The sequence below is a fragment of the Dromaius novaehollandiae genome, chromosome 8 (assembly GCF_036370855.1).
Source record: "Dromaius novaehollandiae isolate bDroNov1 chromosome 8, bDroNov1.hap1, whole genome shotgun sequence".
NCBI classification, from domain to species: domain Eukaryota; kingdom Metazoa; phylum Chordata; class Aves; order Casuariiformes; family Dromaiidae; genus Dromaius; species Dromaius novaehollandiae.
The window spans coordinates 24,273,646-24,294,803 of record NC_088105.1 but is presented as its reverse complement, the minus strand read 5'-3'; the positions used below and the strand labels follow the sequence as shown (position 1 = coordinate 24,294,803).

At 37.2% G+C, this 21,158-nt stretch overlaps 1 protein-coding gene across 2 annotated transcripts in view; it reads left to right on the top strand.

Moving 5' to 3' along the window:
• PKN2 (protein kinase N2) overlaps window positions 1-18,609 on the top strand; it is a 57,349-nt gene extending 38,740 nt beyond the window's left edge. The window contains exons 5-22 of one of the 2 annotated variants that reach the window (XM_064515958.1): window positions 785-930; window positions 1,022-1,235; window positions 3,775-3,960; window positions 4,238-4,347; window positions 6,237-6,380; window positions 6,524-6,599; window positions 6,930-7,104; window positions 7,368-7,497; window positions 7,964-8,118; window positions 8,205-8,280; window positions 8,352-8,443; window positions 10,118-10,294; window positions 10,838-10,900; window positions 11,040-11,116; window positions 12,567-12,709; window positions 13,925-14,032; window positions 16,038-16,118; window positions 16,195-18,609. In XM_064515958.1, coding sequence (XP_064372028.1) covers window positions 785-930; window positions 1,022-1,235; window positions 3,775-3,960; window positions 4,238-4,347; window positions 6,237-6,380; window positions 6,524-6,599; window positions 6,930-7,104; window positions 7,368-7,497; window positions 7,964-8,118; window positions 8,205-8,280; window positions 8,352-8,443; window positions 10,118-10,294; window positions 10,838-10,900; window positions 11,040-11,116; window positions 12,567-12,709; window positions 13,925-14,032; window positions 16,038-16,118; window positions 16,195-16,398 — 2,357 coding nt within the window. In that variant the 3' untranslated portion in view covers window positions 16,399-18,609. The remainder of the gene's footprint in view (window positions 1-784; window positions 931-1,021; window positions 1,236-3,774; window positions 3,961-4,237; window positions 4,348-6,236; window positions 6,381-6,523; window positions 6,600-6,929; window positions 7,105-7,367; window positions 7,498-7,963; window positions 8,119-8,204; window positions 8,281-8,351; window positions 8,444-10,117; window positions 10,295-10,837; window positions 10,901-11,039; window positions 11,117-12,566; window positions 12,710-13,924; window positions 14,033-16,037; window positions 16,119-16,194) is intronic. The other variant, XM_064515959.1, reaches the window with a different exon arrangement.
• The last annotated feature ends 2,549 nt before the right edge of the window (window positions 18,610-21,158 follow it).

Sequence of the window (21,158 nt, the reverse complement as noted above, 5' to 3'; positions counted from 1 at the left end):
AACTTTTAACAGAGTTGGCAGCAGATGCAGGTTTAAATGTGCATATCTATGAAGGTATATTTTGTTGCATCTGTACATAGTTATTAAAGTTAGAAGGGGCTTCCAAATGCTTGGTGTCTTTTGGGGGGTTTTTTGTGCTTATCCTACTTTTAGAACTTTAAACAGCAGGTAATATATCCAGCAACCTTTCTAGTCTAGATTAAGAAATCTAAACGTTGTCAGAAGTGGGCATTGGAATTGTCAACCAAACAATTTGGGGAAGGCATTGTATGAGACCTCCATTCTCCATCCTTACAGAAGCCAGATACCCTTGGATTTAGTGTGAAGCAGAAGAATGATCAGACATTGATCAGGGATCTGCGTAGGTACAGATCAGTTTGAAAGATAAATCCTCAGGGCGTGGTCTGAAAAGGTAGAATTCTTGAAACCCCCTTCCTGGCACCCAAATGATGTTGGGGATGCTTGGCTTTCTGCAAAGGGGTTTGTCCCTCAACTCCCCTGGAGACACTACTCCCATCCTCTAGCAATTACAGTCCTTTAAGGAGTAGGACCTGTTTATTGAATTGAGACCCTGATCACTTTTTTTTTTCCCCCAAATGTAGAAGCGTAAATTTCACTGTTGCTTTTATGACATACTACAAGACAAGACTTTCTGTTATAGCCTACCAAATGTGTTTTTTTTCCTCTCTTCAACCCCTCTGTATGTGTGTATGTATGTGGGAGGAGGGGTTAGAAATTAAAGAAGGGCATAGTCTTCAGTGAAGATTGTTTCTTTTCTCTTTAGCAAAACCTGTGATAAGCCCTCTTGAACTCCGAATGGAAGAACTACGGCATCACTTTAGGATAGAGTATGCAGTAGCAGAAGGTGCAAAAAATGTGATGAAATTACTTGGATCTGGGAAAGTCACTGACAGAAAAGCACTTTCAGAAGTAATATTTTTATGTAACTATAATTTGAGATTTTACTTTAAATGTTTGTTCAGAGGGGAAATCAAATACTTTAATTTTTCTATTTAAAAAGGCTCAAGCAAGATTTAATGAATCAAGCCAGAAGTTGGACCTTTTAAAGTATTCACTGGAACAAAGATTGAATGAACTTCCTAAAAACCATCCCAAAAGCAGTATTATTATAGAGGAGCTTTCACTGGTCTCTTCACCCACATTAAGTCCACGTCAAAGTGTAATATCTACTCAAAACCAATATAGTACACTGTCCAAACCAGCAGCTTTAACAGGTATGCTTTATGCAATTCTTTTATTGTTTAAAACATAAGTCTTTAATGCCAATATTGTTTCTTATTTGAGAATCTAGGCATATTTTATTGTTGTATCTTAGACAAAGACATTTTGAATTCTCAAGTGCCTATGAACAAAAAATGCTGATAAGTCTGTTAAATTTGAGTTCTTTCTCATCCTGTTGAAGGAAAAAAGTGCAGTTCTGGCCTAAAGTTAGTTTGTTATGGAATAACGTTTCTGGTATTTATCTAGTGCTTTTTATCTTTACATTGTCAAGCACTTAAAGTGGGCAAGTATTATCCCCATTTTAGAGACAGGGAAACTGAGGTACAGAAAGGTTAAGTGACTTGGCATAGTCATGCAACAAGTGCATGGCACAGCTGGAAATAGGCACCCAGGTTTTCTCTCCAGTTTTATCCACTGGTTCACACTGCCTTCCCAGAAGGTGAGATTTACGCTACAAAAACATATGTTATATTTCTAGATGAGAGAGAAAGAGAGCCTAAGAGAAGTGCACAGAACTATTTAAAAATCACTATTTCTGTAAATTTTGTTCCTTGCAAATAAACATGAAGATTACTTTTTTTTTTCCTAAACAAATGCTCTCACAGTAGGTTATAAGGCTTGGGCAATTTCTTATAGTTGGAGTTTGCTTGGAATTGTTGTCCTTCATTAAAGGAAAAATGCTTCAAGAGACAATGTATACTTAACTTTTAAACGTTTGCCTCAAGATCTTCTTGAGGAAAAGCAAATACCTATAACTATTTGGGGGTATGCTGGATTACTAACTTTACTTAGTAAGATGTCAGATAAGAATTAACTAGCACAGATGGTTTTTCTTTCCTAAAGAGCTTTATATGCAGTTATTAAACCAACTGTAACAGAGAAAGCTTGTTACAAAAACAACCTGTGATTCAAACATTATTCCCTTTACATGTGTCTAACTGAAGTCAGTTACCGTAGTATTTTAAACCAAATAGAGGAATCTGTCTTTTCTGCCAAGCTGCAATAATAACAAAATGGAGCAAGTCTGTCTGTCTTGCATTTTAGTCCAGTTAGATAAGTGGCAAAGGGCAAAAAAAAGCCTTCAAAACCTCACACCCTTGTAAAGTTGGAGAGTAATGAAATTCCATATGATAAATGTGCAGAAGCTCCCCTCAAATGATTAGTGTCCGTGGATACAAAATATCATGCCTTTGTTTTAAAACACTTTTTTAGTCTCTTGCTGTAACACAATTGTGTGTCAGATGCATCAGTGACAAATGTTTCCTCTTGAAATAAGACTTACTGATACATATGAGCACTTTTTAAATAGAAATCAAAGCAAAGGCTGCGTGCTTGTCAAGTTCTTAACAGTTTCACTTTCATATTAGCTACACAAAGAGCTTTTGTACTGCAGTAGTTTTAAATGAACAGTGTCTTTGTATTTTGCCTCTAACACTTTGTCAGAAAAGAGATGAATACTATTAGCATGGTTTTTAAAATGCTTTTTTCTATGCATTCAAGTCCTTATAGAAGCTTGTGGCCTTTTTGCCTTTTTTCTGAGCAGAGTTTTAGAAATGAAGTATTCCCTTACCTTTTAAACAGTTTTGGGATCCAGTACCATCTCTTAATCTCTATAGCATAATATTTGTCACTTATGATTATTAGTCCCTATGAGATGGGATTCCTTCTCAGTCTGTTCTTTTGGTGTCTTCTGATTATACTGTTGCCAGACTGATTTTTAGATGCTTAGAATTTGAATAGTACTGCAGTCATGCTTTAGGTTTGGGGGCTTTTTCAACCTATTCTTGTAGTTAGCATGATGTGAGTCGTGTTCTGAGGTTGATTTACAGTATCGAGGCACTTTCTTTCTTTAGGGTTGACAGAAGTTTTCATTGACCTTTGATCTTGTTAAGGGGAAAAGGTGTCAAATCAGATGATTGTTCTTTACTGAAATGCTAGCTGCATGAACGCTTTCCACAATGTATTTTCATGCTTACCTGTCAAATTTCCTTAAGAGGTGTTTAAGAGCACTGTGCTTGTATGTATGTGGACCTTTGCTCAATATGCATTAACCTTTTAATCTCTTCACATTTTGTTGAAGAGTGCTTGATAGAACGTATGAACATAGTAGTTCATATGCATCTCTGTCCTTATGTATTGAGTGCTAACACTGATCATGAGTTATTCCTCCTTTTTGCTTTACATTTGACAAATACTGTTGCACGTTACTGATTTGTCCTATGTTAGTTTAATTCTTAACAAAGAAAACAAAGATATTTCTGAGACTAACGTTATCAAACAAAATCTTATTCTGTGGTATTTTAGTAAAATGTTGCTCCTTCTAGAACGCTGACTTTCATGTATTTGAATCCATGCTTATTTTCAGTATGCTTGTCTTAGCATTTTATTAATGTAGACTTCATCTGATAATTCTGTTATATCCTGCAGGGGTCAGAATGGGAGCTATTGCCATAAAAGGAATTTGTAGTCATTCACTTTGCACACTTAAGAACAGAGATTTTTTTTGATAAATAACTGCTTATCTTGTTCTAGGTACCCTGGAAGTTAGACTAATGGGTTGCCAAGATATTCTGGAAAATGTTCCTGGTCGATCAAAAGCCACATCGATTATGCTACCTGGTTGGAGTCCAAATGAAGCCAGATCATCTTTCATGAGCAGAACCAGTAAAAGTAAAAGTGGGAGTAGTCGAAACCTTCTGAAGACTGATGACTTGTCCAGTTCAGTATACTTTTATGCAAACCTCTTCTTTACATTTTAATGTGCATGCTGTATTTCTGCAGTTAAAAACTCTAAACTGATTTGAAGCTTTAATTTTTTTCATCGTCTGTTGATGGATTAAAAAAAAACCCTGCACCATTGTGCCCATAAGAACCAATTAAATATGGGATTACTTTTGGCAGGGGGAGGGTGCAGGGGGAGAGACTTACTGAAGATTTTTTGTTTGTGGAAAATCCTCTTAAATCTTTAAGCTGAGTTTGTGTACTTTACTTGCAGATGAAGTCTGTGCTGTGCTGAAGCTGGATAACACTGTGGTTGGTCAAACTAGCTGGAAACCTATTTCTAATCAGTCATGGGATCAGAAATTTACACTGGAACTAGACAGGGTAAAGATGTGGTCTTCATTGACAGTTATTGTGCATTCTGTAGATTAATTTCACATTTCTTTATATCATTTTTATTTTTATTTTTATTTTTTTGTTCCTCTTGTCACGATTATGTTCAATTACCCATGTGTAAGTATTCCCATCCTTAACAGAGTGAGTTCCCCATGGCTAAGCTGTTTTGCTGAGCTGGCATTCTAAAACTGCTCATGTAGTATGCAATCAGATCTAGTATTTTTATCCAAGACCTAATACTTGGCATCCTGTTGAAGCCTGTAATAGGAGTTGCTTTAATGTCTTCAGTTTTTATTAGGACTGTCAGCTTGTCTTCTGTTTATCAGGAAATGCTAATACCAGATACAGCGTAGATATTTTGACAGAGCCATGCCACAGAATTTGTATAGTTTCTATCCATAGTATACTTGATTGTATATAAAGCTGATCACTTCTCTTCTTCAGGAATAATAAATGAATTCTCTCAAACACTTTTTTTTCCCTAGAACTTTAAGTGTTACCTCGAAGACACAAGTGGAAGACGATTGATATTTCTTTCCTTACTCCTCTTAGAGAATTTGTTATATAATTTTAATCAAGCTTTTTGTTAGATACCTGATGCTTATGGTATTAAGTATATAAGGATTTTCATCACTGCATGCACAGAGATAAGGTCCTAAAACTTAGTTTAACTTTCAGTCTATTTTGAGCAATCGGAGGTATATATTTAGAACAAACCAAAAAACCCATCTTATAGTTCGTGCCAACTAGTATTCCTCCCCCTCACCCCTGCCCCTTTCTGATTCCAAAACCAAATTCCTTCCATCCAGAGAAATTCAGACTTCCAGCTGCTAGTTTTGTTCTGCACTGTTCCTAAAAGGAATCTGAAGTCTTGGTTGTTTTCAAATTAAGACTAGAACTAGTCAAAGTCTAAGCTCCTCTTATTAGTCTAGTATGTCCTCTATTTAACAACTCCCTATTAAATGGCTTTTTGGAGCTGGAAAAGGACCTTGTTCCTGCTGGGCGTGATCACACATCTTTCAGTATTTCTGGGTCCCACAGTCCCTACCCCATCATGTCTGTCTTTCTCTCAACCTTGATGCTTTTAATACCTGCAACCATCATATAAAGACAATAAATTGATGCACTGTGATGAAATTAAATTATGCTAACTCAAATTAGTCCCATACAGTGCTGCTGTTTATATCATATTGCAGAATTCTTCATGTTTTAATAGCAGCATTTGTAACAAGCATGTAACACACCCAAAAATATATAATCATAGCAGCAGTTCTAGTTTGCTGAAAAAAGGCAAGTTTATGCCCCTTCTTCATGACTATGTTATAAACCCAGTATCGATTTCTAGACATACTGTATGAAAGTCTTGCATCATGACATGCATCCAGATACTTAAAATATTATACAGTATATAGCGTGAAATGCAATTAATATATATAAATAACATGGAAAACTATCAAAGTCTGGGTTTCTAAGCAAACTTAAAAATATATTCCCAGAGTTTAAGCTAAAATACATCTATCTATCACATTTGTTAGATTGAAGCAAAAAGTCAGGTGAGTATTTGTGACTGTCTCCTTCTATTCTTGGGTTTGTTTTTTGTTTTGTTTTTGTTTTTTTGATAAGTTTATTTGAATGTATGTTATGTATATATGAATATATGTTTATATGAATATACGTTATTCACTTGAAATGAGGCGAAATGCTGCTGTCATCCTAGTGAAAGCGTGTTTGTTATGGCCAGTTAGCACTGGCACCTTTTTAAAATAACAGCTCTGCATCTTCTAGCTTGAGGTGTTAGATCTTAAGACTGTATAGAGATAACTCTTGAAGAACAGTTATTAATAAGTAATTTCCTGTGTATATGTTTACTGTCTTAGTCACGTGAATTAGAAATTTCAGTTTATTGGCGTGACTGGAGATCTCTGTGTGCAGTAAAGTTTCTGAGGTTGGAAGACTTCTTGGATAACCAACGGCATGGCATGTGCCTCTATCTTGAACCCCAGGGCACTCTGTTTGCAGAGGTAAGAATATTTCCTTAGAGAAACGGTTAAGCGTGTTGACATGTATTATATTGCAGAATAGTTTAAGAAGTTTTTCTTGAACTTCTAAGAATGCATTTTGTTCTGAAACTTCAATTATAACACACTCATTATTTGAACTGCAGGTTACATTTTTTAATCCAGTTATTGAAAGAAGACCAAAACTCCAGAGACAGAAGAAAATTTTTTCAAAGCAGCAAGGTGATTGTTTAATATAAATATGTAAAATATAGTTAAAAAAAAAAAAAAAAGACTTGCAGCATTTTTATACGGAGTCCTAATGTTTGTCTGTGTATAAAGTTGTTGATAATTAAATTTTTGGCACTGCATTTAGAAGTGTTTTGTTTTAGAATTCTTTATTATGCATTAGCATTTAATGGTGAATAATTAAGAAATGCTAAGAAATATGACAAATTCAGTTTGTTCTTCATAAACTATGAACCTATGAATATATATATTTTTTTTTAATTATAGCTTTTGGTAATAAGGAAATTACTTGTACTGTATTTTCTTTTTTCACAATATCCACAGGCAAAACATTTCTCAGAGCTCCTCAAATGAATATTAATATTGCCACTTGGGGAAGGCTGGTGAGAAGAGCTATTCCTACAGTAAATCACTCTGGCACCTTCAGCCCTCAAGCACCAGTACCTGCTACAGTGCCAGCGGTTGATGCACGTGTTCCTGAACTAGCACTGCCAGCCAGGTTGGTGACATCTATAATTTTTAAGTACTTTTAAGAGCAAAAGTAATGGTAAAATATTTACATGCTAACATACACATAAAATCTCTTTATTCTACAGAATTTAAGACCCTAATGTTTTAATTTTGGATATCCATTTTATATATATGTGTACATGTGCATGCACACACAGTCAAAACTGCGTGTTAAATAGATTTTCTTTTCCTAAAGCAGATTATCAAAACCATTTCTGCCGTGCACTGAAGAATTATTTATTTTCTTGCCAGTGACTCTCCTGTAGCCAAATTGGACTTTGAACTTGAGCCTGAGCCTCCACCTGCTCCACCCCGTGCGTCTTCCCTTGGGGAAATATGTGAACCTTCCTCTGAGATAAAGGTTTCTGATACATCAGCTCAGGCAAGATACTTTAAGAATTTCGGGTTACATATTTTAATAAGGATGTAATATTTGTATGTTTATGATGGATTTCTTCCTTTATGTTTTAGAGTATGCTTTCATAACTTACACATACAGAATTGTCTCAAAAGAATGCCATGATTATGTTCAGTAGCAAACCTTTTCTGTGGTTGATGTATTTAACTTTTCCTGTCACTGCTTGTTTCTATCCTAGAAAATATAAAAGCCTAAAATCACACAGTAGTCTATTAAGGAAAAACTTTTTTTTTTTTTTTTTTTTTTTTTTTTAAGAGCTGAATGACTGGGGGAATAGATGTCATCAGAGCCTGTTAAAAGCTTGCTTATCCGCCTAAACTTAACGTATACCATTTCTAGTTTAGTCAGTGCTTGTGCTAAGAACTTCACATGCTTACAGTAAAAATTTTTGCACTCAATTGCTTTAGCAATCTTTGTTTTAAATCTTCAGACTTCTGTTTCTTCACAGGATGAAGTAACAACTCTTGATTTTGAGAATGACAGAAATAGTATTGTCCCAAAACTCCAGCCTGAAATAATCTGTGAGTCTGATATTCCACATTCAGACATAAAATACACCAATATCCGAGAGCCTGAAGATAGAAGGTAAAAATGCAGTGGTTTTGTTGCTATTAATGATGTTTCTCAAAGTTAACGAACTTGAGTTTAAAATTATTTCTTTATTTACACAGAACACAACAAAGATTTCAATTTAGTCTGAAGGATTTCAGATGTTGTGCTGTACTAGGCAGAGGACACTTTGGAAAGGTAATTTTCTAACTACGAATTTGTTCAAAAACTGCACATAACTCAAATCACTTACTTATTCTCTGTTTTAGGTGCTGCTGGCAGAGTACAAAAACACAAATGAGATGTTTGCTATTAAAGCCTTAAAGAAAGGAGATATTGTTGCTCGTGATGAAGTAGACAGGTCAGTTTTTTAATATGTTAAGTATGTACTATTACTGCATAGGAAGTAGTGAATAGGAAATGGAAAACAAGTGTTCATAGATTATTTTTAAGTAGGTAACTAATATACAAATTATGGAAACTTTTCACTTATTCTTAAAGAAAGAACACTTTGTGCAGTATATTTTTAGTGCAAGCTTAAATAACTTAGAAATTTGTACTGTATACAGTATGAAACATTACTACTGCTCTACACTATATTTCCATTATACCTGTATGCTGGAATTGAGTATTTTTGTATCAGTGTAAGCCTTTTTATTGATGGGTTCAGGAAATTCAGCACTTACATGAATTGGTTGTTCTGAACACTGGGAAATAATTTAATGTCATTTTTCCTTTAGAAGAACAATGAGGGATTGTTTTGCTTTGGATTGCTTTGCTAAACCTGTTGTTGGTCAGGCTTCAGAGTGATAGCGTTACAGAAATTATAACCTCGATTCCATGACACTGTTCCTATATAAGAGCTCCTCCCTTTGGAGCTTGGGAATCTGACTTAACTAAAATGCAGTACAGGGAGAAGTACAGCTAATGTCCCGATTCCTCCATCACATTTAGTAAAGGTGATCTAATTAAGAAATGACAGCTTACAAGCAGCTCAAACAAGCCATAATTTGCTTGGCTCTGCAAACTTTAGACTTATTTGAAAAAATGTGAAGTTTTTTTGTTCTCCTCTGAATTAAAAACATGAACTGAAGACTTCTGACTAATTTTAGTAAGTGGTGTTGAATTCCTAACCTACAATGACCTAGTTTAGTTAAGTGCTACAGTGCCCCTCTTGCCATGCCTGTGCTCTAGCTCTGATTTAAGCTGACCCTGTTCATCACTGAGATTGTTAAAATCATTTCTTCTATTTACTTATGTTTTATAAACTTCCAACACATTCTTGCAGGACAGTGACTGTTTTATTTACTGGCAGAAATGGGTGGTATTTCCCAACCTGTTATATACTGTCATACTTTGTCCATTATATTTTCCCTTTTCGTTTTGTGTATGTTCCAACGTTTTGTTCAACCTTTTTGCCAAAGAACAAAGACTGTTCGGGAAGTAAAATTGCAGTTACCAAATTGTCTAATTTTAGTGCAAGAAGTTGTTTTTACAACTGCTTAATAGTGCCTAATTCATTTGACATGCAGGAAGAAAGGTAACTGAATTAAAAATAAGCTACACATCAACCAAGTGGCAAGGAGAAATAATCAGGAATGATTATAAACAAATGTCTACAGTATTACTACTCTTTTCCCACTTTTTGTATATTGTACATGATTAAAACTTTTAAAAAATGGCTTGACACTGATGTCACATAATATTGATGTATACTTGGTGTAAGTGAGTATTTGAATGGAGTAGGGACAGGATTCAATGTTCGTGGACTGCTAGGTTTCCTTTTTCAGTTGGGAAAGCCAGATGCAACTTCTTGGAGATGCTAGCATCAACTTAATGTGTGTAGATTTTTAAAAGCACTGTCTTAAAGACCAAGTTTTGTTCTCTCCTTTTCTTTTTTTTTTTTTTTTTTTTTTTAATTTATCCTCATGAACAGAGGGAAAAGCATAACATCTTAACTACCAAACATTTTTTTTACAAATTGAAAATTTGGCTCAGGATTCGTCATTAAATTTTACTAATTCTCTGTTTGCAGCTTGATGTGTGAAAAGCGAATTTTTGAAACTGTGAATAGTGTAAGGCATCCCTTCTTGGTGAACCTTTTTGCTTGTTTCCAAACTAAAGATCATGTTTGCTTTGTAATGGAATATGCTGCTGGTGGGGACCTGATGATGCACATTCATACTGATGTCTTCTCTGAACCAAGAGCAGTGTAAGTATCCACTCCTTTTGTGGTGTTAAGTGAAAGGTTCTTTTGTGTTTCAGTGGATGAGAACTAAAATCTTTAGTACTACATGCCTCTATATTAAATCATTTCAGAAAGTACTACCTCAGTTTTAAAAAGGACCAGAGATTAAAACTGATTTTTGTTAGAAAAATCTATGTGCAAGCTTAATGTGCCTCAATCTAAGTTCCATGCAAATATGGGATATACAAATATTTAATGTTTTGTAGTACTTTTTTTTTTTTGGGGGGGGGGGGAGGAAGATTACATGTAAAAGCCAAACTAAAAATTAAAATAACCAAGTCAGAAATTCTTCAGTACTATGGCAGTGGGCACTACAGAAAATGTCTCCTTCAGGCCAAGAGAACATACTACCTTGAACTACAGGTTTTGTTTGAACATTTTGCCAAATAGTTTTAAAATTCTTGAGTTGTATAAAATTATTCTGTATCTAAAAAGGCAAATAATGATGAACCTCATGTTTTGAAAAGCAGGACTGAAATCACTGGAACTTTAACTTTTCTTGAACAGGTTCTATGCTGCATGTGTGGTTCTTGGACTTCAGTATTTACATGAACACAAAATAGTGTATAGGTAAGTAAAGGTATATTAATTAAGTATAAAAAGTACATAAGTAGTAAGTAAAGATGCTTCCAACAGCTGCATTTCAAATGTTCTGAATAGCAGTCAAGGAATATCAGTAATGCAATTTTATTCTCAAATGTTCATTTAGAGATTTGAAGTTGGATAACTTGTTGCTGGACACAGAAGGCTTTGTGAAAATTGCTGACTTTGGTCTTTGCAAAGAAGGTAACAGCTTTTTTTAATGACTTTTTTTCCAGTGGAATTCAATTGTCTTACATGCTTTTGACTGTTTTCTCTTTATATATTTGGCAGTTCAAGAATCTTTAGTGTATATTTACCCCATATCATTTGAAGGAAATAGTACATCTCTGGCTTTGTATACATATAGAGATTGTCAAAAGTTCCTTGGTAGGGAAATGCCAAGAGCATCTGGGCATAGCCCACTTTTTTAGCTGTGAGGAACACCTACTCTGACTGTTACTTCATGTCATCTCTGCTTATTTATGAGGCACCCTGCTGCTTTTACAAACTAAAGCAAATGCATTAAGAGTGTTTCTTCTTGTTCTAAACATGTTGACACTGTATAGTGAAATCGAACACCATTCCATACCTCTTACATTTTTGCAAATTCATTATCTATTTTCTAATTCCTAAATAGCTGCAACTCTAAGCATATGGAAAGAACACACTAAATACTAATAATCAATACTTAATAATATTTTATAGCTAAAGTAGAGAAACTTCTCCCTAAAGCTTCTCCCCAAATACTTTCTAGCATCTAGCTGCTGGCAACTATCTTTCAAATAAGACATAAAATAGATGTAACAGCAGTAATTGCAGATCTTTTGTCTAAGTTGGGGAAGTGCTTTTTGGAAACCCCACAAGAAGGGAAGATCTTACAAGGTCTATTTCCTTCTTCGCCAGTTTGCATAATCTGTCCTCCAAATCTATTACTTCTAGCCTAATGGAAAAGACTTTAGTAAACTTGTGTAGGAGGTCAAGCATGACTTGCCCTAGGATATAAAAAAGATAGCAGTAATGTGACTTTACCTACAGAAAGTTCCATACGTGATGAAAGGAAACAAGGACAAGGAAAGTTTGTTCTTTGATTTATTGACTACTACAATAGTTTTGTTTTCCACAGCACTGCAGCTCTGTGGGGTCAGTGTTGCGTCTGTCTTTGTGGTGCTATGTTTGTTATTGTGCCCCTCTTCCAAGCCTGTACAGGGCTTATTTTGTTCGTGAAAAGTTGTTCTGCTACACCATTGCTATATGTAGTTTTGCTAATACAGAAGCATCCATAATAGGCATGTTTGACCAGACTAATGTACCAGGTTTTCCTCTACTAGCTTGAAGAAACATAATGTAAGATTCAGTTTGTATCTTTCCAAAGACAACAAAGATGACATGGCGACAAAGCTGTAACTGGAGGCTTAATTTGGCTCATTGCATATAGCTAAGGCTAGAAAAGCTTACACTGAAGCACATGGAATGGGTGGGGGGAGTGAAGAGCAGAAGAATGTTTTACCTGCTTATTAGACTGAGTCTTCAAGACTGACCTTGGAACTGCAGCATCACGCTGAAGTTGCTTTAGAGAGAAGTTTCACTTGCTGAGGGAATAAGCTGTGGAGTGGCAGAGGATACTGCATGCTTCTCATTAACTGTAACTTTTCAGGAATGGGATATGGAGACAGAACAAGCACATTTTGTGGCACACCAGAATTTCTTGCTCCGGAGGTGCTGACGGAAACTTCCTATACAAGAGCGGTAGACTGGTGGGGTCTTGGTGTACTTATCTATGAGATGCTAGTGGGTGAGGTAAGTTCTAGTAAGACTCAATGCAAACACAAGACAGATGTGTGTAAAAAGGTTGCAATACTTAAAATATCAATCTGTCGACATTTAATGTTTTCTACATGTCATGGTTATAGCAGCAATAGTAGTGTATGTGCAGGCATACCTAGTCTTACAGTGAACATCTTCAAGTTCATTGAGGAAAAAAAAGGCTTAAAAACACTGTGAGCAGCTACTCATGATACTAGCTACTGAAATGCTATAGATATTGATGAATCAAGTCATGGGCTTGAGTCGTCAACTGCTGTGGAAGTGAATGAGTTATAGCTAGTGCAAACCTTAAGCTCTGGACTTTTGTTTTAAGTACATAATTATGTTTTAAGGGGCATTATGGTAATGGAACGTTGATATCGGAGTCTTTAAGCAACAAAACAGCACACAGGGCACAGCAATCCTAACAACTCATTTCAATTACCTAATCAGTTATGTTCATAGTTGAATGCCTCTCTAAGTCTCTTTGGACTGAACACAACTATAGAAATCTTCTGCTTTCAAATGTTTTGGGGGAGAAAATCAAATCTTTATCTAGTTTGAATATACCTTAATATACAGAACTGGACAGTTGTGTAAGGTTATGCCAAATGCAATGTTATTTACTGTTTGAGTTATGCATGCACTAAAACAGAACGTCCTAATTCCATGTAAAGAGCTAATGTAAATAATTTATTATTGAATAGTTATTTACTGTTGCACATATTGTCTTCTGGTCCATTTTGTTACAAGGTCTCCCAGGTAGCGTGGCAAAGGCTTGCGTACTTAAAATCCTGGAAAAATAGTAGTTTGCTCAGCCCTCCCTTCTTTTGGGGAGGAAGGAGGGGGAAATCATTCAACAGCCTGCTTTTTTTAACGTGAAAAGGAATGAAATAAAGGGCAGGGGGGAAGCTTGTAATATGTGGACTACAGCTCAGCTGAAAGCTTGAGTTGTAACATACACCAAACATTACAAAAACAAGTCGGGCTTGACCAGGCACCCAAAATCATATAGTAAAAAACTAAGGGATGATATCAACTTGTCTTTCTTACATGTCTCTCCCTTGTTATGGGAAAACTAATGTTCCTTTCTGGGAAAGATAAATTTTTAGTGTCTTAATACCAAACTGGCAGCTGAATATAAGTTGCTTTCAGTTAAGTGATTTTTAAGCCTGTTTAATGATATTTTTCTGATTACCATCATTACAGTCCCCCTTCCCTGGAGATGATGAAGAGGAGGTATTTGACAGTATTGTAAATGATGAAGTAAGATATCCACGATTTTTGTCTACAGAAGCCATCTCTATAATGAGAAGGGTAAGAATATAATAAAACTACTAGAATATTCCTCTTATCCTGCTTTTCTTCTCCTGCATTAAAGAGATTAATTACTTTTGTGAGGAATAAGATAGTTAAGAACCTATATTTGACATCTTTTTTTACATTAAATTTCAGACTTGCTTCATTTGTGGCCTTAAATGAAAAATTCTGTCAGTGCCTTTTTATTTAGTTATCCAGGAGCAAGTTTTTCTTTCTGAAACATATAACACTAAAACTCTTGTTTTCTCCCTGAACTTATTTTTCCTATGTTCTTTCCTAGCTCACTCTAACTAGAGAAGTTCAGGTTTCTTTTTTGGCAGAACACTGGTGCATTGACCTATCTGGTAGATTAATATTGTCACATGAACATTTGAATTCAAAGACTTCTAAATCTTTTTGGTTTTATTCCAACTGGGGCAAGGAACACCATAGACATGGCATCTACAGTCCCACTCTTGGCAAAGAACAGCTGACATTATGATCAAGTGTTATTAATGCTGTTCCTCAGTAATGCCTCTAACTTCAGACACCTTTAGATGACCTCAGTTGATATAAAGGCATCTACTGGAGGTTATTCAAAGCCTGGGGAAGCAGCCTCTGCACTCAAGTGTCTGACACTGTAAGTCTAGTACCTAATTCAGCAAAGTGCAGCTGCATGCATGTCACAGAAGTTACTGACATAAAGCAAGTATTTAGGTAATATATTCTACAGCTTGAGTTGTTTGCCCCAGAAGGAGAGTCTGTCCAGAGGAGGAAGGAAAGAAGTTTTAATGCAGTATCTGGGAAAGATGATACTGTGAAAACTACAATGACAGGTTCCACAGGGGACAAAATTGCTACATGGCACCCAGAATGTGTACACTGTCCTTGCACAGTTTATGAAGCTGTAGCTTGTGTGCACTGTTCCCATCTAAACTGGAGTGTCTTATGCAGTCTGAAACATTGTGCATTTATACCAGATGCTTACTCTGGAACTTCAGAGTCTATTTGGGGGGGGGGGGGGGGAGAAACCACACACAGAGTATGGCCTCAACTCTGATGTGACCAGGCATCTCAAACATTACCCTAAGTTCATTCTAGGAAAAACAAGACATGATTGAGTCTGGATTTGATCTTGGCCTCTTGAAGGACAAGATATTTTTACTATCACCTATATGAGCAAAAAGGAAGGAAACTATCAGATGTGTTACTCCTATTGGGTGTTGCAGTGTTCTTGATACTTTATATATTTGATTTTACATGACAGAACATATACTATAATGAGCCACAAGGGAAACTATTTAAATCTACACAAAGTTACTGCATTTATCTACTTGATTGATCCTATTTAGATATGGATTCTGTTTTAATTTTAATACCAAGTTATCTAATATAGTAGACACTTATTTTAGATGGCTGTATTATCAATGTATCAACTCAGCCTGATGCTAGGCACTCTGCCTGGAATGGTGCTCCGATCAGAACAGCATGATCCAGAGGTGGAAGCATCTGACCTCTTATGGTAGCCAGAAAACCATCTGTTTGACCAAGTGTAAAGCACAATCCAGCCTTCTCTGACAACTCAACTGCTGTGAAAGAGCTGGGCACAGGAGAAATACTAGTTTATGCAAATTCTGTATCCCCTCCACCAAAAAAAAAATTCTGTGGTGAACACTAGTGTCACAACTTGCCTTAAGTGCTGAGAGGCCTGGCAGAGCGCATCTGCACAGTGAGGTACATTAGCCTGCACTGTGCTCATAGCTGAGCTGCTTGTTGCATCTTGCCAAGTGATTCAGGCATCTCTGAAGAGCACCATTCTCTCTATGCCTACGTACATTTAGAGTTTACCTTTCCCTTTCTTTCTCTGCAGACCAAGAATTTTCCATGGGTCAGGCAGTACAAATGCTACTTCCACTGTCCATCTAATCTTGATGTTGGCTCTTTTATACAGTAGCACTTATCCCCTCCTAACTCCTCCACACACCCTTGAATTTTTGTGCTAAAATCTCCCATGTTTTGTCAGCTCCTACGAAGAAATCCAGAGCGGCGTCTTGGAGCTGGAGAGAAAGATGCTGAGGATGTGAAAAAGCACCACTTCTTCCGGGTGCGTACAAGCTAATATTGTTTCTAAGGTCATTAAAGAACAGACAGGAAACTAAACCAGTTGATTTATTTTACAGCTAATAGATTGGAATGCTTTACTGGCCAAGAAAGTGAAACCTCCTTTTGTACCCACCATTAGAGGAAGAGAAGATGTCAGTAATTTTGATGATGAATTTACCTCTGAAGCACCTATCCTCACTCCACCCCGGGAACCAAGGATACTTTCAGAAGAAGAGCAGGAAATGTTCAGAGATTTTGATTACATTGCTGATTGGTGTTAACTTCTAGACACTGTGAAATCCTAGCTGACTGGCTCACAAGAATGCCTCTCAGAAGAATACCAACCCTTCAATTGCTCTCTGTGCCACCTGTAGCTTCTGTTTTTAAATTACATGAAGATCATTTTAAGTACTGTTTTAACACTCTTGTGAAGAGTGGCCTCTTTGTATATTTTTTTTTATCTGAGCACTGGAAAGTAGTTCTATGGAGTTCCTAAGCTGAGTTGATGAATCCAGGCCATATAAAGCTCCCACACATGGGCACACTTGGATCTGTACTGTTTCTCTTAATCTTCTACAGCAGATACCTTTTTTAATACCTGCCTTAAGTGGGAAAAGCAGACTTTGAGCTAGGTAATCATTTAACTCTACTCAGCCACATTAAAATGGAAGTTTGGGATACTGGTGATAGTCACACAGAACATGGTTCTATCTGGAGAAGGCAAATGATGTCCAATAAATATTGTGCAGTCTATAAAACTACACATTTTTATGTATACCTTCATCTTGTGTTCTTAAAAGAATGGTAAACAAGAACAGATGCCTTGTTTTGTAAATTTTCTTTGGTATTTATTAGGAAATGTTAAATGCCTTGCTTTTGAGATAACATTGTAAGTGCTTCCATTAAAAAACAAAAGAAAAACCCAGAAAGATCCAGGAAGTCTACCAAAGCCAGTTGCCAAACAGTTTTGCCTTTAAGTGTTTTAAGCATGGCTTAGGAAACCCTGGTTGAGATGAAGAATGTGACAAAGATGTCTGCTCAGTCTTAACCACAAGGAGCAAAGAATATGCATTCCCCAAGTCCATCCACCTCTAGACTCCTGAACGTCATGCCTTTTCCACCCACCGCGGACAGATAAGTTAACCATTCTGTATTTAACCACCTTGATCATCCTGTATCTGCTGTACAATATCATATCATTTTTAGAAAACATAAGGATTTTCAATGTATACATGCTGTGAACATGTATATTTGGAAGCTGTAATGTATTCTTATGTCCAGGCAAGTAATTTAATTATACCACTTCATTAACTTTGCACAGTGGTCACGTGAACAACACAGAACTCTAATGGGAGAAACAATATCTGTGCACATGTTAGGCCACTGACTTCCACAACAGATTGGCAGTTACTGAGGGTATAAAAGCAATATGTTGTAACAGAATGTATAAATATTTTTGATAAAACAGTGTATATTTTATAAACCTCTTAACGCTAAGAGCTGTACCTCAAAAGTTGAAAAATAATTTAGACCAGACACTGTGTGTACTTGTAAACCAAGACCTATTTTTAGCACCTGGTGTTCTGTGGGCAAGCACTAATTCTTGGAAAATAAATTTCCAATGTTTTCCGTAGCTCTAGCAACATTCAGAGCTGATTGTGTATTTGATCTCACAGGTTCTTCCTAACCAAGAGTTTCTGTTCATGGGCTAAGACAGTGAGAGTCAGCACTCAAAAATGAATTCAAAACTTATCATTCAAAGAAGAAACAAATCATTGTTTAAGCTGAGCATGCACCATTAAGGTGTTCATTTAAAATCACAAAGTTGGACAGACCTGCAGGGTCAAGTAGGGAGGAGGCTGAGGGCAAAAAATGGGTTAATAGTTTTAAATAAGGCTTCTCCTGTCCCTGACCAGGCAAGGCATCTTTACCAAAACTCTATCAATCATGTTTGGCTGAGTGAGTAAATGCTTCAGCACTACTTGTTTCAACATACTAATTAGTAAGAAATTAGGTTCCTGTTTCTAGCTGAAACTAAACACTAAATACTTTTGAGGTACAGTCAGCTTACCCTTTTTTGGTTCCCAAATATATATATGAGCATCTAACAGGGTGCTTCTTAGCATTTATGAAAACACCCTGAGAAATACCTTTTTGTAACTACATCCTGTACAGAATTTTTTTTTAAATCTAAGTAAATCACTAAAAAAATTAGAGGGCAGGGTATGTTCACCCAGTTAAGCTGAAATAAAGCACTAATTTTATCTCTGTAGTTTATTTTTAGGCAGATTAAGATTTTAAACTCTAGATTGTAAATATATTTTGCTATACTTTATCTGTATGTGGCTGCTCAAGCACTTTGTAAGGAAATTAGGATATTTTAGAATGGTACACTATGCATTAAAATGAAACGTGCCTTTAACAATGTCATTCTAAGTGTTTTGCAGTCATTAATATCACAAATTAAAGTTTTAAATAGAGTAATTTGTAAATTGTGTCCCAAACATGGTTTTGCTGTCTCTTGAAGTGATTTGTCATGTTTTCTCCACAGGTAACTTCAGAAAAGAACTTGCAATCACAAGGGGACGTACAGAAAACCAGTCTTTTAGCGGTAGTTTAGTGTATTCCCATTCATTATCTTTTTTAGTCTGCATAAATAATTAACTCTGAACATACCTTCTTTGGAGAGTTGAAAGGAAAGTAGTCTCCTCTTGTTTGGGGGAGCAGTCCTCCTGCGATGAGCAGAACAAGCCTGCGACTATTAACATGTGGCCAGCGTGAATCAGGATTCTCCTTCCCAGGCTGCCTGTCAGGGCAGGGGGTGACAGCAGCCACCCCCTCCCTGGGGTATTGCTCCAGTATCGTCCCTTTCACCCCTTACACAGGAACGATCTGTAAACCAAAACCCACACAGAAACCACAACTATCTTGTTCTTTAAGCAGAAAATGAAGCTTTCTTTTCTGAGTGCCTTTAAGAAAATAAACCTTTACCCACAAGTCTTAAAACAAACGACTATTTCACAGGACGCCATTGCCTAGAGATCTCTAGCTTTAACACTAACAAAAAAATCATTCAGGAAATGGCTAGATCCAAATGAAGATCCAGGCATGTTTTAAATACCTAGTCTAAACTGCAATTAAACTAACACAGAAAGCAACTTAACACGCCTTCATTGCCTGTGTTGAATGCAAGCCTTCAGCGCTTCCACCGTCTGGCCCAGTTTCCCCTGGACATTAACAGCTGCCCCCAGGTAGTGACTTCTGTGCACACAGTAACAGGGCAGGCAGAGCCCCCAGAGCTATGAACGCTGTAGCTGCAGCCACCCTTCTTGCTCAGGCTCTGGACACTGCTAGCTCTGCAGTCTTTGCTACAACTTAGTTCCCATAACACAGTAAGAAGCCACAAAGCTACCAGGCTGTGGGCTGACAGTTGGAGCGAGGGCTCCTCTTCAGTGAAAGACGCTCCCAACACCAGGCTGTCGAGGGGTCATGCCTCCTCCCACTAGCAGCACACCACCAAGCTCAGAAGCGCAGATGACATCTTTTGGAAACTGCCAGAAATGCCCTCATTGCTCCACCTATATCATGGTACAGTGGCTCTTCTGTCCATCCTACCCCACTCCTCCCAACTATCCCTTTTACTTGATACTTTTATTTCAAAAACCAAAAAAAGCACCTTCAGCAGTCAAGTCACTTGCATTTGCAGATTATGGTTCTAGCACATACAAAGCTGTTCTGCACTGAACAACATTCAAATGACACTGTTTAAACCAATTTGAGGGTGGTGGTTGGGTGGTGTACTCAGCACACACATGAGACATCTCTGGATCCCCAAGAACTGGCTACATTTGCTGTGCTGAAAAGGCAATGTTACTTTGACTTTAACTACTCTACTACGCCTAACTACTTAACTACTTCTAATTTAGTGGAAGATGATCTGGCCTGGCCCTGCCCCAAATAGCAAAAGGGAAGAAGCAACACAGCACAGATGCCCGTTCTCCATCTATCAAGTCACCACTTAGAGCCGACTGGCTCCTTGCTACACCTCATCTGGAGACAACCGCTACCAGGACAGGTTGTCCTCCAAATTGCACTGCAACCAGGCTCAAGCTTTTGCAAGCAGAGACATTTGCACAGAGCAACACCTGCAAGTACCAGAGAGTTAAACCTTTGTGTCTACCACCATTCCAGCTTGCAGCACCACAGTCAAATCCCTCTCAAAGGCAAGAAACACTTCTGATCTAAAAAAGAGAAGAAAAAAAAGGCAGGCACCTAGGACATACAATAGCTTACTGCAGGTATGTGCATAAAGTTCAAGCTCAACAAAAACAGATACACTTCTCCCTAATGGCTTTTAAGGGGATTTAGGATCCCAAACATCATTTTCAGAGGAAACAATCTGCTTTTACAAGGAGCTATGACTAATTCCCAGACCAAAATTACCTTTAATTGGTTGGAGCTGTCAGATTTGTAACTTAATAATGGTCACTACTGGACCAAAATTGTTCTTCTCTTCTGTTGGTATAGCATACAGCCTTCATCATTTCTCTTTGCTTTCTGCAGCCTCCAACTGCTGCCAAGTAAAAGCATCCCCTCCCTTTCACCAACAGCTGCAACATTAGCACATTCGCCCCTTCACAGAGCATGGGGGCACTTCCCAATTGCAACAGCTACAGCAGTGCACCTGTGAGACACCACAGGCTCCTCTGCAGTGCAAGGGCCTTCTTCCCCGCTCCCTGCAGCCCTCGCTGAGGACAGCTGCCGTACCAAGCACAGCTACAGGCACGCGTGCACACCGCCACGTGCTGAGTGCTATTCCAGCCAGGTAGGAGTAGAGCCCATTCCTGAATGAGAACCTTCTACAAGAGAAGACATTTCTTGGCTTCAATAAAGCAAATTCACTAAAAACAATCATAACAGACCACAAAAGCATTCAAAGTTGTATCGCTTTTTTTTTTTCCCTATAATGCTTTATGTTACCTGGCCCGCTCAGGCCAGGAGTGGACAGCCCCTCTGAGTGTATTCCTAGCTCTGCCTCTCT